The following is a 20,226-nucleotide window of genomic DNA, read 5'->3' on the forward strand; positions in this document are numbered from 1 at the left end:
ATTGAGCCTGGTCCCTAACTCCATTTCTTGAGAATAAGTGCATACCTTCTCTCCTTACTTCCTACCCTTTCCCACCCACCTTCTGCTTTGATGGTGCAGATGCCAGGTTTGGTTTGCAAGGCTCATGTGGGAATGTAGTGCCCTGAACAAGTAGCACCTTGGAACCACCAGCAACTCCTACCCCTCACCCCCAATTCTGAAAGAGAGTGTGCTTCGGGCGGCTTGCAGCTGCCTGGCGAATCCTCAGGCAGGATGCAGAGGCAGGCAGGGGAGGGTAAATTGGGTGCTGATAACTCATTATGCTGAGAGACGCTAACCTTGCACACAGATAACTCTGCCTCGCTCCTGACCATTAGAAATGTGTCATTGAAGTGTGAAAATATTTATGCTGTTAGGTTTCCCATCATTTCTGTTCTTTCATTCCCTCTCATTTGCATTGGTTACTCATAAATGTAGATTTTTGGTATGATTTATACAACTGCCCCATGTGTCAATCTGTGAACAAGGATCACTGTGCAGGCTGGGTTCTTGGTGCCCCTCATTCTTGCATGCTGGGTGTCAGTGACTGAGCCACAGGTGGTGACACAGGCATACATACTAGTTCCAAGGAGCAAGCTAAAGTGTACTTTTATTTGACATATTTACCAGTTTAAAACCTGCTTTGAAAACATGAGCTGTGCTTTCTAGCATAAGGGATTTATGCTTTAACACAGTAATTCTAGTTTCTCTCAATTCGTGCATTCCATCTCTGAAAAAGATTGTGGAAACCAACTAATTATGAACTTTGTAAGTTTTGGCTTGAGGTCACTGAAACATTTATCATATCACAGTACATTATATACTGCTCCATTTTATGTAGTTTTTATGATATGAAGAGTGGGTTGCAGACATGATCACTATACATTTATGATACCAGAGGAGTAGGCTTTATCTTAATTGGGTTTTTAAATTTAAAAAGTCATTTATCTTGATGAGAAGTCATATGTCTTAATAACCTTGATAAACTAAGTTTTGCATGATTACACCTTAAGGTTGAAACACATTTCATTTCATCATTTCTCATAAGGGGCACTGAATTCACCCATTTCCTGTTTTTAATCTCAGAATGTTCTGTATTTCCTCCATGTCTACTTTCCCGGCAACAGAACCCTGGAAGTGATCGACACCAAACCCTTTTGCCCCTACCTGAGATTTAGGCACTTGGCAGATAGTTGCAATCACATCTACAATATATTTGCACCAAAATGGATCTATGAGGCAAAACCCATTGTCCCAATCATGTGTGAAATCACTCAGCCAGTGACTGGCGAGAGCTTCATTTGCAGCAGAAGCCTCTGGAGCCGCTGTCATACTTGGGGCTGTGCCAGGTCTGACATACAAGTCCCCTTGCTTGCAGGCCACCTCAGCCAGTACCTCTTTAATGTAGCACTTTGGAGGCAGGGAGAATTTTTTAAGCCTAAAGTTTCTAAACTACTGAAGCCTACCGTGCTTTGTCTTCTTTGTTTCCAGTATACTTTAACTCTTTTGAATAGGAAATCTTCCCTACCCAAGATTTTTTTAAAGACTATTTTGTATAAGTGTGTATGTGTGTGATGGTGATAGGGATTGAATGCAGGGCCCTGTGTATGCTCAGTAAGCGCTCTACTAGGGAACTACACACCCCAGCCCTTTAAAAACTGCTCTAAAAATACTTTGTCTTTTCTTCTTAACTCAAGTTTGCTATTATGAATAATAACTTCAGTGTTACAGGGAGATTATTTGTAGGCACCTACTCTTTTAGTGGCAGAGGGTGGTAGTCCTGGGATTCAACCCAGGACCTCCCACATGCTAGGCAAGTGTGTGCTCTGCCACTCCCAGCCTTCATTATTCATTTATTGGTTCCTTTCTCTTGCCTCCCATGTCGTAAGGCTGTTGATTTTGGATTTTCCACAGCGGTCCAGATCTAAAATGTGTTTCTGAGGCCAGAATATACTTGTGTTTTTTAACCCAAAGGTTCTGAGCATCAGAAAGAAAAAGTCATTTTGCCTGTAGAGATGACTGTACCCTGAACGTTGCTGGCTTTGAGTTCTCTTATCTGTTTGAATGGCGCTTTTGGTCTCTTCCTCTGCTTTCTGAGTTGCAGCTTCTCACCTTGTGAAAATTAAAATGAGAATCCTTTAGTTGTCTTTTCATAAAATAAGGGAATACAAACTGGGAATGAGGGTCTCAGGGACTCACCCATGAGTAAGCGTGTGAATTGTAGTTCAGGGTTTTTTTTACTTCTCCTTTGGGCCTTGGCTCAGAGGTCAGTTTTACTTTCTTTCTCATTCTGGGCCTGTTGTCACTGGTGGATACAGATGGAGGTTTTTAACTTCTGAGTAAGAATAATGTCAGTGGGAGGGAATGACATCAGCTCCTGACAGTGTTGATCTTTTTAAGTATATATACTTTAAATGTAGCAATTTAAAAGGAGACCAAAGGACTGACTTCCTCAGTATCTTTGGTCTTTATGCAGATCTTTCCAGTTTAAGTTTTTCTTATACTTCAGTCACTTAAACCTGAAGCCTCTGAATTGAAATAGAATATGAATGTTTTCTCAGCTAAAGTACAAATATGCTTATATTATTTTTTACAATTTTTATTTTGCTTGGTCCTCTACCTAACATATGTTGTCATAATAAGTAACCTAGATTTGAATATTCTGCAATTTCAGAGAGTAAAACTTTCTGTGAGCTACATGTAATATATATTTTCCCTTCTTGCATATTTTTAAATGTTTTTATATTTTGTTGTCTGAAAATGAAATATTGCTCATAAGCAAGATTATGGCTTTCCACATGGTTAAGGCTTAGCTTTTGTGGTAGAGTCACTTCAAGGAAAGGGCTGGAAGCTCGTGGGCCTGCAGGGTGATCAGTCAGGAGGCAGTGCCCAAAGCCCAGGCACAGGACACATTGAGAACATGCACTCCTGCATTAAAAGCATTGACATTTCTGTTTTCAAGGTTTTCAGGACCCTGTGCATTTAAAGGAGAGTGAGAGAGAAAAAGAGAGATATGCCCCTCTCTTGCCTCAGTTCTTTCAGCCAGTTCTCTTTTCATAATGAGCTATTTTAGCCTTCCCAGGCCACCATATCTCCCCAAACAGGCCTGGCATCTGGAACCTTCAGATGTCTGCTGGCCCCTACTTTCTTTTTTTTCCTGCAGAGAACCAGTTGGCCCTGAGGGAGTGCAGAAAAAGGAGTGTCCCTTTTCCTTCTTGTCTCATCTCCAGCATGACATCAAGGGTGCTCTGATGTTAGCACACTGAGGAACTGACCATCTAGGCCAGTACCAAGTGACATAGGTGACCCTAGTTAAATGATCTCTGTGACATTACCATCTGGGTTACAGGTAAGGAGACCCACATGACAGGTGAGACCACCCAGAAGACAGGTGATACAGGTAAGGGCCTCCATATGATATAGGCAAGGACATCCAAGTGACACAGATGATGCATATGAGGATATCTTGGTGACACAGGAAAAAAACATTTAGATGATACAGATGACACAGGTGAGGACATCCAGGTGACAGAGGGAAGAGCATTTATGCTACAAGAGTTAGCTCCCAGGTGAGCTCAGGAGGTCTCTTGGACTCCTAGAGACTGTGAGGGGCATGCTAAAGCTTTTGCTCCAGGTAAATTTTTAACTATTTTGTTTTTATTTAAAGGAACCCCTTTTCCATTAATCTCTAAATTTATCAACAACCCTCTTACGTATTTTTGCCCAAGAGTATTACATTTCCCAGAGCCTCAGGCCTGTTTCTGCAGGGCAGACCCTGTTGTCCCAAAAGCTCCCCGCTGCCAGCATCTCTGTTGACAGGAAGGAGACCCAGTGAGCAGAGACTCATTCTGCAGAGAAAGCAGAATCTTCCTGGCATCTTCCTGGAAGGCACTGACTTATGGGTTATGTTGTGTTTATCAGTAACATAGGATTTTAAAAACCCACATTTGCAAAAAAAAAAAAAAATACACTCACGTTTGCCTTTGTATATTTGTAGTATATCTTTAGCAATTCTCCCTGGCATGGTAGGAATCAGTGGTTCTCCCAGCCTACAGGGACACATGCAGAGTTAGTTTATTTGAATGGTGATTCTGGGGTACATTGGAAGAGGATAAAGAGAGAGCCAATGCAAAGGGTGTCCATTGGTCACTGCTATTGGTGAGCAGGCATCTGTCCCACCAGAACCTCTGCATAGTACCATGGCACCTTGATGTCAGAGTAGCATGATGAAGTGCACCTGTGTGAACAGAGCCCTCCTGGCAGCCTCAGGACTTCAGAGCAGAAAGCAAGTGACATCTGGGTGAGAGCACTAGGTCTCCTCTCCTGAATGTAAGCTAATAAGTTCCAGAAAAGCTGGGGACACAACACCTCAGCAGTTGTCTTTGTATAAGGTATCCTTCTTAACTAGAGCCAAAAAGCAAAGTTTGAAGATGAGAAACTTATTGGCCAAAACTGAAGGCAAAAAAGAGAAGGCCAAAATTTTAGAGACTCAGATCTTTCGTATCCTCTCTAGCATTGCCACTAGTATTGGTAAAGAATTTGAAGAGAAACTCAGCAGTGCTCTTGCTTGCAGGTCCTGTGTTTACAGGGGTGTCTCCCTGGGAGGGGGCAGAGACTCCTTAGGAATTGGCACGGAGTCAGCATCCCCCTGGGCTTACTAGGTGCCTCTAGAGTGCATTTAAACTTATCTCAGTGGGAAAATTGATGTTTGGGATTTCAGTGGCATGCATGGCCAGCTGCAGTGTTTCACTTCAATGTCAAAAGTGTTATGACAGGTAAGAACAATAAGTGCCTTGCAGAAATGACATCCAGAGTGATTGTCCCAGGAGCGCTCCCATCAGGAGTAATCTGGTGTGAGGAGGATGAGCCTGGATCTCCCAGGAAGGTGCAGGCAGTTGGGCTTTGGACTTCCCTATGGGCAGCCCATTCCATCAGGTTCCATAGGCAAATCTTAACCAGCTTCCAGCCAAGGACTTAGACTCTCCTTCTCACACACAGGGACAGGAACCTGTATGGTGACATCCTCAGTGAAGGGTTGAGTGCAGCAGGGGAGTGTCCTGTGTAAGGAGTGGTCGAGACACCAGTGAGCAGAGGAGAGTTCCCTCCTGCCAGAAGCATGCCCCACTCCAGGCCCAGACATCCACTGAACACTGTGTACATTGGTGGCAAACTAAGGGGCCATGGTCCAAGCTTCTGTCCAAATCAGTTCACAGTGTCTTGTTTTAAGTTCATTGCAAAGTTTAAAGTGATGGTTTGCAAAAAATATATAACAAATGGAGATAAACAGTCCTCAGAAAGTACTGCTTACATTTTAAGTCTCCACAGCTCATCTGTAGTTTCTTATCAGAACAGTAGCAGTCCTCTGGGTAACCCCTGTTTCTGTTGGGAAGTAGGGAAGAGGGACAACGGTGCCTCAACTTCAAAACCTGTGCTGCTAAGGGAACTTTCCATCCATATCCAGGGGCCTCCACAGCAGGACAGGCTACATGCCTCCTTGGTGGGCCCCTGCCCACTCCTGCCATGTGCCTGTGAAAACACTAGATAAGAATTTTTTTTTTCTAAGCAACCTCCAAGCTCCTCCGGTGGGGATGTCTTTGACTCAGAGCTCAGTACCGGTTATCTCCCCAAACAGAAAATGCCACAGACAAACGGGTTAATTTGCTATTTTGTTCTTATTTTTCCAGTCTTTTCTCTCTTTTCTGTTCCCTTTCTTTAAAAAAAAATGATATCTGGAGGTTCCTAAATGTGTTTTGTCTATCTAAATATACTTAAGCTTTGTTCTATTAGTCCCCTTTTTTAAATCTCAGCCTCAAAATTAGATTTTTTGATTATAAAATTAAGAAAGTTTTTCTCTGTTTATACTCTGACTTCTTTAAATGTAAGAGAAGAAAAAAGAAAAACCAGAAAGGCCTCTATTAGAATCATTAGGAATTTGGCATTTCCAGGATCTAGTACCATTTAAGAGCAGATGTCTAGAGCACTCTCGGGTTAGACCCCTCAGGTAGCTGGATTAAGGCAGGCCAGTTCTACTCTCCCTCTGAGGCTCAGAACTAAGAGCTCAGTCTGAAACGTTTGATTAAAGGTATCAGATTAAAGGTTGATTAAAGGTATATGTGTTCATGTGAGTGTGTGTCTCTGTATCTGCATATGTCTGAGTGAGGGCACATTTGTTATGGTATGAAAGAGTGCATATATCTTTGTGTCTCTTCTTTAAATGAATGGGGGGTGCCCTGTGTGTGTTTGTGAGTCTATGGCTGAGGATGTGTGTGCCTCTGTGTGAGTGAGTGTATGTTTGTTAGTGTGTATCTGTTTCGTTTATGCGTATGAGAGTGTATCATGTGTAATTCAGTATGTGTGTGTATGTTTGTGTGTGTCTTTGAAGGATAAGTGAAGATATGTGTGTCTGTGTATGCTTGTGTCTGTTTGTATGTGTCTGTGTTTGCATGTATCTGTGTTTTTGTATGTCTGTATATGTCTGTGTGATTGTGAGTGAAAATGTGTCTTTGTGTTTACATCTGTCTTTAAGTCTGGGTGGTTGTATGTGTCTCTCCTTGTGTCTCTGTGTTTGTGTCTGTATGATTGTGAGTATCTGTGTATATCTATGTCTGTCTTGGTGTGTCCATGTGTGTCTGTGCGTTTTGTGTGTGTGTGTGTGTGTGTGCACACTCTACTGAGCCACTGAATGCAATTCCTTGCTCTTACTTCCCTTTCTGTCACTTCTCCATAATTCTTCACATTTCAGTTGGGCTGATGTCTTGGGCGGCTTCCTCTTTTCCTGCATTCCTATATTTCATTATTTGCCCTTGTTCCTCTTCTTGGGCTCTTACAATACAGCCAGGAGGATGTGGAAACTCAGTTACAATATGACACACGGCACAGTGTCACAATCGCTGTCCGTGGGCCTACCTCCTGGGGACAATGCATCTGGATGAGGCTGGAGAGGTGGGGAGGTGGGACAGAATAGAGAAGTGGAGCTGTGGAAGCTCAGGGTCTCCTGCTGGCTGGTGGCATTTCTCTGAAGCAGAGTTACCCTTGAGTGGGTGGGGCATGTGCTTTTGCCTTCAGGGACAGGGCCCCTTCTCTCAGCACCTCATGATCCTGCTTTTCCCTCAAACCACTTGCTGGCTCCTAACTTCCCTCTTTCTACTTGTGGGGTGTCACCACCGGTCAGAGTCTCCCCTTCCCTCAGGCTTCTCCATCCTTGAGACTAATCCCTAACCAGTTCCCACGTGATCACTGGGCAGGCACCTCAAATGGTACCCCTTACCTGGGGACATCATGTGTCAGCTCCAGAGGCTCTAGAATCAGGCCCAGACGGCCATCTTTCCTGCATCCCAGGTCACTGTCCCCAAGACTTTCTGAGCTGGCCGAGGACCACTCCTAGCCTCACCCCATGCCTGCTGCTAACCTGCCCCGGGCTGCATTATGGCTTGTTGGAATGCCCTCTTTCTGCTCTGCTTTTTGAATGTCCTCCTTCTGGGAAGCCAGACCCTATGTGACTCCTAACACCTCTCCCACATTGACCTCTGAAGAATCCAGGCCCATACGTTCTGTTCTGGTACATTCTCCTCCTCATGCTCCTAGACTGAAAACTCCCTGGTGGAGGGACCATGTTCTCTCTTTATGATTTCTGTGGCTACTCCCTTGGGGCTTGGCGTGCACATGTGTGGAATACCTGAGGTGGACATGGCTCCTCCAGCAGTACCTTAAATGGCTTATTCAAAGGGCTTCATTTCATAATGTATGAACTGCTAAGAGAGCAAGGTTTGTAAGAATTGGTTCAGGACTTAGGAGAGGGAATAAATGCAGGAAGAAGAAGTGGGCTGTGGAGCCCTGTGAACTTGGATTCTGATCCTTTCTTGTCATTTCTTACCTGGTGACCTTGGGCAGCTCAATGAGACTCTGTGAGTCTTATTTCTCTAATTGTCAAAGTGGGAGGAATATTTCCTGACAGGGATGCTTCAAGGATTTAAAAAAGAGAGTGTGAAGGGCACATTTAACAGAGGACCTTTACACAGAAAGCTCACAGGCTCCTATGGGGACAGCTTGGCGAGCCAGCAGCCTTGACTTAGATATTACATGCCTCATGCTTCCCATTTTAAAATGGGAAGAATATATGACCTAAATAGGTCATTTCCATACATTTCCCAATAAAGTGTTATTGAATTATGAAACTAAAAAGATAGGAAAGAAAGGGAGGAACTACCCATTTCAAAGAAATGTTATTGCTGTGAAGGACAGGGCTTTTTGAGACACTGTAATCCTAAGAAACAGCTGGTATCTACTTGGAAAAATAATGTGGCATTTGAGGGTTCTTCCCAAGAGATGTGATATTTTGATAGAAGTGCCAGGAAGCCATAGGTTTCTGAGTAATAAGCTGAGCTCAGAAGAAGGTGGTGGGTGGGGCTTGGTCAGGAGAAGGGGTGGCAGAGGCTGATGTCTTTGTGTCCCTATAGTTGTACGGAGTCCTGAGACTGGCTTTTTATGGGGTTTCACATGTGAGGAAGCTGAGGCTTGGTGATGTCATGTGACTCTCTCAGGTCCGAGAGCCACTGGGAGGTAGAGGAAGGGCCAGGAACACATCCATTTCAGTAGCACTGCCGGTGGCTGGAGCAGTCCACACAATCCAGTGCTAATGGGTGATACCTGGAGGCTTGGTCATGGTCAAATGCAAGAACATATGCTCAGCATTTGTAAAGCAATGTTAAAGGTTAGAAATAATTTGGGGAGGGGGGAGAGGTGAAAGAAAAGAAAAGGAAAAGGAAAAAGAAATGAAGAAAAAGTGAAAAAAGAAAAAAGCTTTAAACTATTCCTTAGGAGAAGAAATCTTTGGGGTTTATCTTACCAAAGTTAGCAGTAGGTTAACACTGGAGGCTGAAGGGCTTAAAGTCTCCACATCCCTTATCTTGGGTCTTCTCATTCTGACTTGTCACAGTACAGAATTCTGCCCCAAGTCACAGTCCCTTGGCCAGAAGCCTCCACAGGAATGTGTCCTGGTTCAGAAATGGAAGGAACATGAACTTTACGGCATCTTCTTAATAAGACAGAGGCCCAGTTTGACTTCTGAGCATTTTCTGTAACCTCCTGCTCCCAGAACTAGGATTTGTGGGAATGTATCCCACGGTGATGTGCAGTTGACCTGGGGCTCAGAACATCAGCGGTCATATAACTTGTCTGCAATGCTGTCCTCCTTAATGGAAAAGTCTTTATATTGGGCCGTCCACTGATGCTACTTTACTGAACTGCCTTGGTAAATCTATGTGCAGGAAGAACAATCTTGGTGTGCCACATGCCAGCTCACATATATACCCTGCATAAACACCTATGACCACTCCTATACACATGCCTGTGTGTGCTAGTTTACCAGGCCAGGTGTATCCACCCCAACCCTTGTGCAACAGTTCCAGCCACATCTCCCAAACTTGCTCCCTTCCACAGATAACCAGCTCAGTCACAGGCATGCCAAGCGGCCTTATACTTTCCACTCCACACTACCCAGAGGCTCACTACCGCAGCTGAAGCCTGAGAAACAGGCTTCATGGGAGGAGCACAGGAAGAAGTGGCTAAGGCCAGAATGAGGCTTCATCGCCACCTGCAGTGTGTTAAAGCCATTGGAGGCCTGCTGACTCCCCAGGGTTTCTGAGCATGCCTTATTCACTAGTACACTCTTTCCTTAAAGATCAGCAACCATCCGCAAACCCACAGTGTGCAGGACCACACCTGTGGGCATGGGCCATGCAGCCCTGAGACATCCTTCCTCTCCCTCCTCCTCCTCTGCTGAGTCACCCTTTGCTTGGAATTCTGACAGGGACCCGTTGGGCTTCTGGAAGGGAGGGACAGCAGAGGATCCACCCTCTGTGTGTCCTGGGGGAGATTACTTTATCTCTGGCCTCCCTGAAGCAGAGCCTGGGCTTCTGGAATCTTTAGGCTGACACAGAGCCAGTGCTGGGTATGGGAGGGAATAGCCGTGAGTGTTGGCAGAGGCTTCAGAGGAGCCGAGCCGCTTGATGTCCTCGTCACTTGACTGCTTCAGGGGCCAAAGGCAACAGAATTGGGCTTATTCCTCAGCCTTCTCTTTGCATGTGTGCCCTCGTTTTAGATCATGGAGTGATACATCCTATAACTCATTGCTGTGTTGACCATATTTCGGGAAGTCAGGTCAAGTTTAACAGTCAACGTTTTTTCCTTCTGCCTTCAGTCCTTGGTTTTGCCAGACTAAGAGCTCCCATAAGCAGATGCATCAGCCAAAGCACATCCCAGGCAGTGGATCAAGCTCTTGATCTGTGACCTATACCATGGGTACCCTATTGACTGCTGAACTCTGCAACCCTATGTCCCTGTCTTGTGCCCTTCTTCCCCTGTGGCTCCATGTCACACATGAACACCGCCATCCATTGGCGGTGCAGAGGGGGCCTTTGCTGTCTCTGGTCTGACCGTCTAGGACCCAGACATTGGAAGGAGAAGCACAGAGTCCTGCTGGCCATAGAAATATTCTTACAGTATTTGCTGCCAGTCCCCTCAGTCCACGCTGTGTTGTGCAACTGTTATTTACTACGATCTCCCTCCCTTACCATGTTGTCCTGTGTGTGACCAGTAGAAATGTCCCTTACTGGGGTAAAATTTGAAATGAGAAATTAGTTAAAATTTAATTTTTTACTTCGATCTGGGACCTCACTGTCACCCTCATGGGAACGGGGCAGGGGGGTGTGTTATGATTATTCCTCTCCCATTTTCATTGTCTTTTTATGATAAATGATAAATAAGGAGTAAGCCTGAACGTCCCATTTCCTTCTCTGTTTTTAGAGCTTGACCTAAGTTCTCTCAGTGTTTTTGTTATTCTTCTCCCCTTTTCTCATTTTCACATGATTCTCCTGAAACCGTAGAACTTGGAAGTGGTGTTTAGAAACTTCGCTGGTGTTCTTCGAGTAAATGAAAACAAGTAAATATGATTTTTATTAAAAAGGTAATAGATCTTTAAAAAAGGAAGATGAAAAAAAGCAAGAATATAGTATTAGGAAATATCCCTAAGGTTTCTTTTAAGCCTGTTGAACGTACACCCCACCATATCATGATTCTAAGGTGATCAGACCAAATGACTATTAAAAGATAATTCCATAAATGGAACCATCATTTTTGTACCTGTTCTTTCCTTGTACTCTGTAGAAAAATCTTGGTGCACGTTTCCCTTTCTAAGCCCTGTGTTTATCAATCAGAGCTTTTTCTAGCCTAATTAGCATACTGGGAAACTTAATATTGTGTTAATTAAATGTAAACAACAGTAGGACAGGTGGACCAGTTGAGCCACATTGAGAGTGAGACGGACAGACATCAGTCTCTCCCATCTTCTGTTACCTTCTGTATGCTGTCTGCTCTGGAAGACAGATCAGATACCTGGATCTAGGAATTAAGCAAAGTGATTTTGGCCATCATTGGCAAGTCCCTCTTGAAGCAACCACAGAGGTCTTTCAACCTGTCAGCTTGAAACACCGTGAGGGCAAATGAGGTGCTTAGGAAGGTCACCTTGACCACATCCCAGATGGAGCTGGTCAGTACTGGGAGCAATGGGAGTTGAAGGGGCAGCTGCACATGCTCAGGGTTGAAGGACACATGGAGTGTTCCCCCAGGTCCTCTGTCTTTGCTCCTTCACCTTTGGTGGACTACAAAGCATGCTCCCTACTGTTGTTCCCACTTGAGAAACTTGGTGAATGTTACTTGGGTGTAGCTAATGCCATAGGACCTGGAGACTTTGCTGAGAAGAAGATAAGGTGTTATCTCTTCGTGGCTTTCTACTAAGCAGATAGTGACAGTGCCGTTGTCCCTGTGGTGCCTGCTGAAGAGCAAGGAGGGACCTTATGAGTGTTACAATGAGTCTTCCCACAAACCTGCCAAGCCAGACATGTTTATTCCCATTTGATTGATGAGGAAACTGAGTCTCTTGAGTAGTTAGCACTTAACCAAGTTCACACAGCTAGTGGGAGGCAGTACTCAATGTCAAGCTGTCCTCTGGCCCTGACACTCATGTTTGTTCCACTGCCCAGCCACCTCTTCCTTCCATGAATGAGTTGATGGCCACTGTTGTAATCTGGTAACTTATGACTATCCAGGTTCAGAGATGGAAGGAATGTGTGGACACAGGCCAAAGGAAGCCAGAGGACCCATTCAAACAGAGAGCAGTCCATGTGGGCTGAAATAACAGACAACACCAAATAATGGCAAGAATGATCATCCCTGTTGCTAACTTGGTCTGAAGGCACCATGTTTCCTGGGAACTGCACCAAGTTACCAGCATGAGAAACCAAACTTTCTGCAATGTATTTCTGAAAATGTTCAATTTCTATAGTTATCATAAGAAAGTAATAGTATGAAATTTGTTACTTATGCCAGAGAGCAAGTGGGAAGAGAAGATGCCATGTGCTCATGACCATTATCTGGGCATAGAATTAGGCTGGGGACAGCTAACTTCCAGAGCTGGGCATTCATCCTAGAGAGGTTCAAATGGAGACAGCAGGGCTGTAGGAGGTCCAGTTTCTGAAGAGACAGATTTTGACCCAGGACTGGAGAGTTTGTTTCATCTTAACAGTAGAAATAATGGAAGTTATGTATGACCCAATAAGTGTACATTGAGGATGATTATCTAGTCCACTGGGCAGGATAGATGGCAAGAGACCCTGAAAGCAAGGGCCCTATGATGCACACATGTACCAGCCAAATGCTAAATGGTGGGCAGGAAATACACACAGGAGATGATATGGACTGCAGCCTTGGGTAAACAATGCCAGTGACTTTGTGGATATGTGAGATGGGATGGGATTGGAGAACAGTAAGGGAGACATTTGCAAAGAACTGAGATAATATGGCTATGGGAGGTGAGGATAGAGGTGAAACCCACATGTGTAAGAATGGATGGAATCTAGATCAATCACACTAGCACATGTGAGGACGTAGGAAGGAAGCTGTGTCCGGGAAGAGGATGCATTTAGAGTGGGGTGTTGCCATTCTGGAGCCTGGAGGGATGAAAGAGCAGTAAGCAAGATGAAGCCCAGGTGGATTCTGCCATCAGAGCCCCTGGACATAGATCTTCTTGCCTTCTGTTTCACACTTTTGAACCCTCTGGCTCAAAGATACTTTGTTGGGGACATGCAGAACATAGGGCTGCAGAGGACCCCCAGACAGAACACCCTTTAAGTCTGATCAGAAGGAACTGGTGGATAGGGAAAGGGAGAAGAGACAGTAGTTAAAGCCATTCCTGCCCTGTAGTTAGGCGAGCAGTGGAAAGGGCAGCAGAAAGGTAAGTCATTATAGATGTGAGACCTCACATCAATACTCCACAGCTTTGTCTCAAAAGCCATGACATTGGAGTTGTTTGTAGGTAAGCTGCCTCTTCCACAAGACTGAAAAGACTGAAATGGCAATACCTTCCTTGAACAAGCAATGGCAAATGCCAGCTATGTAGCATTCACTTCCCAGGAGAAATCCCATCCATTTGTGAGATGTCTAGGTATGGAACAATTTTAATAGCCTCTGGCTTTGGCCTCTACTCAGGATATGACCAGTACCCAAGCATTAACATGCCCAGGTGTTCTGTGGGAGACCTGATCCTCCTCTTGCCTTTCATTTGCTGCCCCAATCCTGTGATTCTCTTGGTAGCTGATCCACTGGGTTAGGCTGTGCCTCTACCCTATAGGTAATTGCAAACCATATGTAGGCAAGTTCATAAAAGAGTAATGACTTGGGGCTGGGATTGTGGCTCAGCGGTAGAGCGCTCATCTAGCACATGCGAGGCCCTGGGTTCAATCCTCAGCACCACATAAAAATAAACAAATAAAATAAAGGTATTCTAAAAAATAAATGTTTTTAAAAAAGAGTAATGACTTGATTGTAACTAACAGATTAATACGACTTAAGGCATACCCATAAACGTCAAGCTACAGCATATTTCTAAATTCTCCTAAAAACAAACTGAAATAATTTACCTTCACTAGAAAACTGTCACTGTCCTTAGACTTGAAAGGGAAGCATATTTCCTTTCTCTCATTTCAAAAATCTCAAGTAGGTTTTAGCCTCTCTCTCAGGTGAAACAGCAGAAGTTTATAATGATATACACAGGTAAATGCAAACTGAAATGTGTTCTTGTGGGCATGTCCCCCCGCCTTTTTTTTTTTCCTCCTGCAATGTTAATCAATTTGGCAATCTGAATAGGACTCAGAATCCAAGGTGCTCACAGCATTCTATATGAAAAATTTCACAACACGTTTGGAAACAGAAATTCCCACCAAATGAGTTAAATTTAATTCTTGATAAGAAAAATGTATTTCATGAAGTTTAGAAAACTTGGAAAAAGACTTCAATGCATTTTGTTATCTGTGCCTTTTCATAAAACTATGGCTTTAAATTCGGGGCAGAATTTACTAAAGAAATGAGGAACAGGCTGAGAGTGAATCGCCCAATGACTTCCAGGATCCCACGCCCCCCCATGACTGCTTGTAAGAGGAGCAAAAAGTTGAACTGTATGATAAGCCTTAGATGTAGGAGCAGAGCAGCACTGCACCTGCACAGCTCTTCAAAGGAGTGATGAGGTTCTATGGCCTGTTTCCCAGCTTGCCAGCAGCAGTGTGGGAATATTGCCAGGCACTACAGCCAGCTCATGGAGCATGAGGCACTCTCAGTGATCACTGGGTATGTGCCTCCCTTCAGTCTTTGTTCTGGCCCCTACCTGTATGGACAGTAAGGAATGTAGGCTTTGTTTTGAGGTCCACCCAAGGGGTGGAGCAGGGGAGGTCATATTGGCCACACCCTTCATGTCATCGGTTGGCAGTCTCTTCATTGTTTGAGAGACTGTTGGTAAGTGCATTGTTACTCCTGTGTGCCCGTGTACAGATGAGTGTAACTGCATGAGCATGTGTGCACACCTGTGTGTATTCACATTTACACAACTGCAGTAACCTACATACTTTCCAGTGCCTCTCAAGCACCACAGACCTGGCTTCCAAAAAGCCTGTGCCGGCCAAGGAAAGATGGAACGGGAAAATGTGTTCTGAATGCTGATTGTCAGATACTAACTAGACAGGGTCTTCGATTTGCATGTTTACATGTTAACCACCAAGATGGAAAATTCCAGAAATTTACTTTGACCTCATATTTCCTTGCCAGCAAAATGGTGATGGTGCCTATCCCCTTATGGCGCAATGGTGCCCTAAGGTTCAATTCAAGGTTGTTTATGGAAAGTGCTTTATAAGCACTGACTTTTGTAAAGCTCTGATTGATTGGCCACCACAAGACACTGGAGTTAGCTTAGAGTTTTTGCTGTTTGTATCATTACCTGTCCATACAGAATAACACATACTCCTTTTCCTGAACACAGAAGGTTGTATGCATGAACGTGAATGGTGCATGAGCAAGAGTATATTCTTCTCAATTCACCTTTATTGGGCAGAAGTAGAACAACTTGACAGTTACATTTTTAGTTTTCAACTTTTTGTCATTTTTAAGGAATTAAATATTTAAGACAAAAATGAGGCTAATTTGAATTACACTAGGCAAAGATCTGATTGCTTTGGAAAGTGATTAGCATTTAATGTCTAGTAATGCACTGTCATAGTCTTTATAGTAAATGGTAATTCACACAATAGAAAGCATTCTGACAAGATTGCATATTTCCAGGCTTATGGATAGCTTACCCAACACTGCACAAGTCTACATTTCTAATGGTGAGGCCAATGCGGGACAGACTCTATGCACTTCTAATCTCTTTGCTCCCTTACTTCTCAGTTTACCAGTGACCATGTGTAATACCTCCCCACTGCCATGACTATCAGTGAATATACAGCAGGTGGCTATGGTGTGGCTGTGTGGCCAGAGAGCTAGGTTAGGAAGTTAGCTTTCCAAATCAAGTCATATTTAAGCACCATATCTGCACTATCATCACTACCAGAAGCATCTCTGTGTTCTGTCATTTAATCAGAATTTTATACCATTTTTGCCTATTGTAATATCCCCGTCTTAAAACATAATTCCCTTTAAAACACATTTGCCTTTTCTCCCATTATTTAAGATGACAGATGTCCCTGCTCCCCAGACACAGAATAACTGAAGTTGAAGAGTTTATATAAACATTTGGAGCTCAGTGAAGATGACAAGAACAGCAAAGGTTATAATAAAATTGGTATTATATTATTTGCTATTTGAAGACATCAATCACATCGCATCCATAGGATTTAGGCCATCAGGGAACAAAATTAACGGATGATGAGCAAGGGTTTGTTAGCAAATAATTAAGCCAGTCACGCCGAGAAGCAGGTTTGAAAGTGTCTCTCCAACTGCATTTGCCCATGATCTCCATATTTTACAAAGTTTTTCATGGGGGAAAAGGAAAGGTCTCTGGTCAGGTAAGTTTGGAATACAGTGGAGTTTGATAAATAGGTCTGTTTCCTAAGGTCGCTTCAGAATCCTCTCTGCTGATTCAGCAGTTCATCCAACAAGTTTAATTTAGCAGCTGCATTGTGCACATAACTCTTGTAGTCACTGGAATATGACTCTTGGAGAGAAAAACATGTGTGCATTTGTGGTTGTACATGTGTGCACACACCTGCATGCCCATGTGCAGAATCTACCAATCTTAGGAAATAGGTCCCTGGAAACAAGTCTTGTGGAACAGTTAAAAACCTGAACATTTGAGGTGGTGATACCATTTATGAAAGCAGCTACTAAGAAATACCAACCGAAATTGGTAGCTCATTCTGGAAGTAGGGGAAAACAATTTTTCCCCACCCAATGTGTTGCATGGAAAATTTTTCATTTTCTATGATTCTAAGAGAAAGCTGAATAAAGAACATTTGCAATATGCTCCACCCATGAAAAAAAGCATACTGCTTTTGTAGAGGTACATGGCCTCACTTGAGATGCTATGATGAGGCTGAGATCTTAGACCAACACTAATGAAAGGTTTCTCACAGTTCTGAAATGTTTGGGGTTACTGCCTCTAAGATGTTGAAGTCCTCAGAGCTTGCTCCAACTACCCTTTGTGGTGTAATGCTCTGAGTTCAGATTCTTAGGAAATAATGTCATGGCCTGAGCAATGCTTTTCTGTTGCTAGAGAGCCAACAATAGATTATTAGGTACCCAGTCATTTTGAGCAATAGGATGCTTTTAAAAATAATGCTGTCTTTAACTCTCACTGTATCTCTAATGGTATTACAATCCAGCTTCTTTTTGCCTTGTTTTTTATTGCAGTTACATATGGGGCTGATGGCTTTAGGGATTTTCATGCAATAATTCCCAAATCTTTCTCTCGTAAGTATATGTTTTGCTTCTAGAAATGGAAACATGCTCATTTCATACTCAGTTTCCATCATGTCAGTACTGTGAATTGCATGTTCTATCATCCACACTTTCCTTTGCACTTGAAAAAATGTTATCTTATTTAACTTATCTGTTAAATGTTGACTGTCCTGTCCATGAAACATCTACCATCCGGGACATTTCATCTCTTAAACAATGAAATGCCTCAGTGGGGTTTAGATAGTTGAGAGATGTGCTGGTGAGCATGTTAGTGAGCAAAAGCAAAGAGAGGGTAAGGGTAGTACTGATGGAACTGTTATTCATGGATGCTGTTGAACAGTTTTTGTTTTATTTTTTAATTATCTCCTTGTTATCAAGTGCAATGAAAAAAAATGGCCATACTTTTTCTTTCACCATCAAACGTTTTCAAGATAATTTTTAAAATTTTGGAGGACAGGAGAAAGAAACATACTGTCTTCCTCTTGCTCTGGAGTATTAATTTCAGAACTGAGAGAAGAAATCATAGGCTTCCCGGCCATTCTCCAGGGTGCCTCGCGGTGTAAACAAGCACAGGATTTCCACATGGTGCGGGTGGGACATTCTCTGGTCAGAACTGTTAAACCAGAAGCAGATGTTAATTTCATTTTTCTTTTCTGATAAATGATAAAATACATTTGGGCAATGCCTTACAGGAGTACTTTAAAGAATAGAGAATGTAGTTTTTTTTAAAAAAAAAAGCATGCACAGAGATCTGAATATGAAAGTATTACAAGTTGGTAACTCCCTTAGGACTTCAGTCTTTGGATCCCCTGTTACTAAATATTACAAAACAATATCAGAAAACAGGTTGTGCTTGTAAATATTGTTTGGAGTTTTGTTTTTTGATTTATTTTTTCAGTGCTTAGGATTGAACCCAGGGACTTGAGTGTGCTGGGCAAGCACTATGCCACTGAGCTACACCCCAGGCCCAGCTCATTGATACTATAACAGTTATAAAAATAGTCTCATATAAAAGAGGTGTCAGTAATAGTTAAAGAAAGGTTTCTGACACCCTAGTTAACAAGTCTGTTTGGTACCCAAAGGATACACCATTATCAATCCAAGGATACTTTTGCTCACATACTAGATTAATGACTTAAGGTTTAAAAGTTTATAGAAGTCTTTCTCAACTGATATCCCTTTGATTCAATTTCAGAATAGTAGCTTCATATTTATTTCTGTGAGATATATGTGTATTCCTATATAACTATTTATTTATGTGAATATCTGTATGTGCATATATAAACATTGGAAATTATGGTGTCAGGATAGGGAAGTCATATTAATATGAGATGAACAATACTGTTAAAATGTTTTGAAACAGCACATGTATAAGATAATTCTGGGCACAGTGGCACACACCTGTAATCCCAGCTGCTCTGCAGTCTGAGACAGGAGAATCAGGAAAACAGCCTCAGCAACTTAGCAAGGTCCTAAGCAACTCAGTGAGACTCTATCTCTTAATTAAAAAAAAAGAAAAAGAAAAAAGAAAAAGGCTGGGGCTGAATGGTTAAGTACCCCTGAGTTCAATCCCCAGTGCAAAACAAAAACAAAAACAAAAACAAAAACCCCACATCTTAACATGTTTCCATTAAGTCTTGAGAAAGGGGTAGTCCCCAGAATATTATAACATTCAAACATATCTTTTGGCAACCTTCAGGATGCAAAAATTGCTGCATGTGAATACATATGATTCCCAGAGCTTTTATGAGTCATGATATGTATTTTGATACTTTCTGTCTACATATTTATAAAAATGTGTTCATAACATATTTATATGAACTCACTTCCCCCCCTAACATTTCCAAATTGTAAATATCCTCCTTTGCACCATTGGCTGGTTAACTTTGATGATGCCCCCACCCTACAGCAACCAAACTGTTCTAGGTCAATATCACCACCTTGTGGTCATGATGAAGAATTATCTCCCATGTCCTTCAACACCTAATTCCTTCTTTCTTGAAGAAATTAAAATACCATCTCTTTGACCTCCTCCACTATCTTTATTCCAATTTGTGTCCTTAGATACTTGAGTAAGACATATATATATATCCTTGAAACTCATTCTTTTTATACTCTTTTCCAATGTTCTTTTTTCGACAGTCTTTCTCTCTGACTTTATTCTATTTAAAGGCTTAAAACATCAAATAAGAAGAGTAGTTCAAATAATGCACCTTGGCAAGATAAAAACTTTACATTTTAAATAATGATAAGTTATAATAAATGATTCTATTAGCCTTTAAAATATTTTAAATTTCATAAACCTTTTTGGGTAACGTGTATATTCTTCATCTCAAATTTCAGTCAGTTACCATAGATAATTTCAAGGTAAATCTTAAATATTTTTATTCAATTTGATTTTTACTTACTAATCACTAGTGTATCAAGGATATTTGTATCTCCCATTTTTTATTTAAAATATTGTGCATTTCAAGCTTACCTGTCTTGAACTGATTATATTGGAGTGATGCTTTCAGGATACTTTTTCAATGGCAAAATGCATTCTTGGTACCAAAAATACACTTTTCCAGTAAATATAAAGACATGTTCTAAAAAGGAAAGGAAAATGAAGAGGAAATACAACCTCTTTGTGAGGTGGGGCTGCCAGCGTACATTATGCCTATGCATTAAAAATGTTTAATTATTCACAAGTGAACATAATGCTTGGCAGCCAATCCAGGCCTCTTGGCTTCTGTTGACCTCAGAGTTCCTTGGAGTCTCCAGATTCCTCAATGCAGCTTGCTATCTGCTAAGGGCCATGTCATGTTCAGAGCTTGGAGCCTTTCTTACAACTATGGGGTTACCAATAGCATAGAAGACCTCTAAAATTCATGACAATAGGATTTTAATTTGTCCTAATTTTAAATAGCATGTGAGAAGTCAACATAGCTT

The 20,226-nt window shown here is 42.4% G+C and overlaps 1 protein-coding gene across 22 annotated transcripts in view; it reads left to right on the forward strand.

Moving 5' to 3' along the window:
- The window catches only part of Ikzf1 (IKAROS family zinc finger 1), a 96,762-nt gene that overhangs the window by 43,807 nt on the left and 32,729 nt on the right, over positions 1-20,226 (forward strand). For 13 of the 22 annotated variants that reach the window (XM_046463908.2, XM_046463905.2, XM_046463904.2 and 10 more), the window contains one exon: positions 17,248-17,307. The exons of the other annotated variants lie outside the window; for them this stretch is intronic. In XM_046463908.2, the coding sequence (XP_046319864.1) occupies positions 17,248-17,307 (60 nt within the window). The remainder of the gene's footprint in view (positions 1-17,247; positions 17,308-20,226) is intronic. 22 annotated transcript variants of the gene reach the window in all.

The sequence above is a fragment of the Marmota monax genome, unplaced genomic scaffold, assembly GCF_021218885.2.
Source record: "Marmota monax isolate L192 unplaced genomic scaffold, Marmota_monax_Labrador192_F-V1.1 WCK01_AAM20220418_F8-fsc00432, whole genome shotgun sequence".
Classification (NCBI taxonomy): domain Eukaryota; kingdom Metazoa; phylum Chordata; class Mammalia; order Rodentia; family Sciuridae; genus Marmota; species Marmota monax.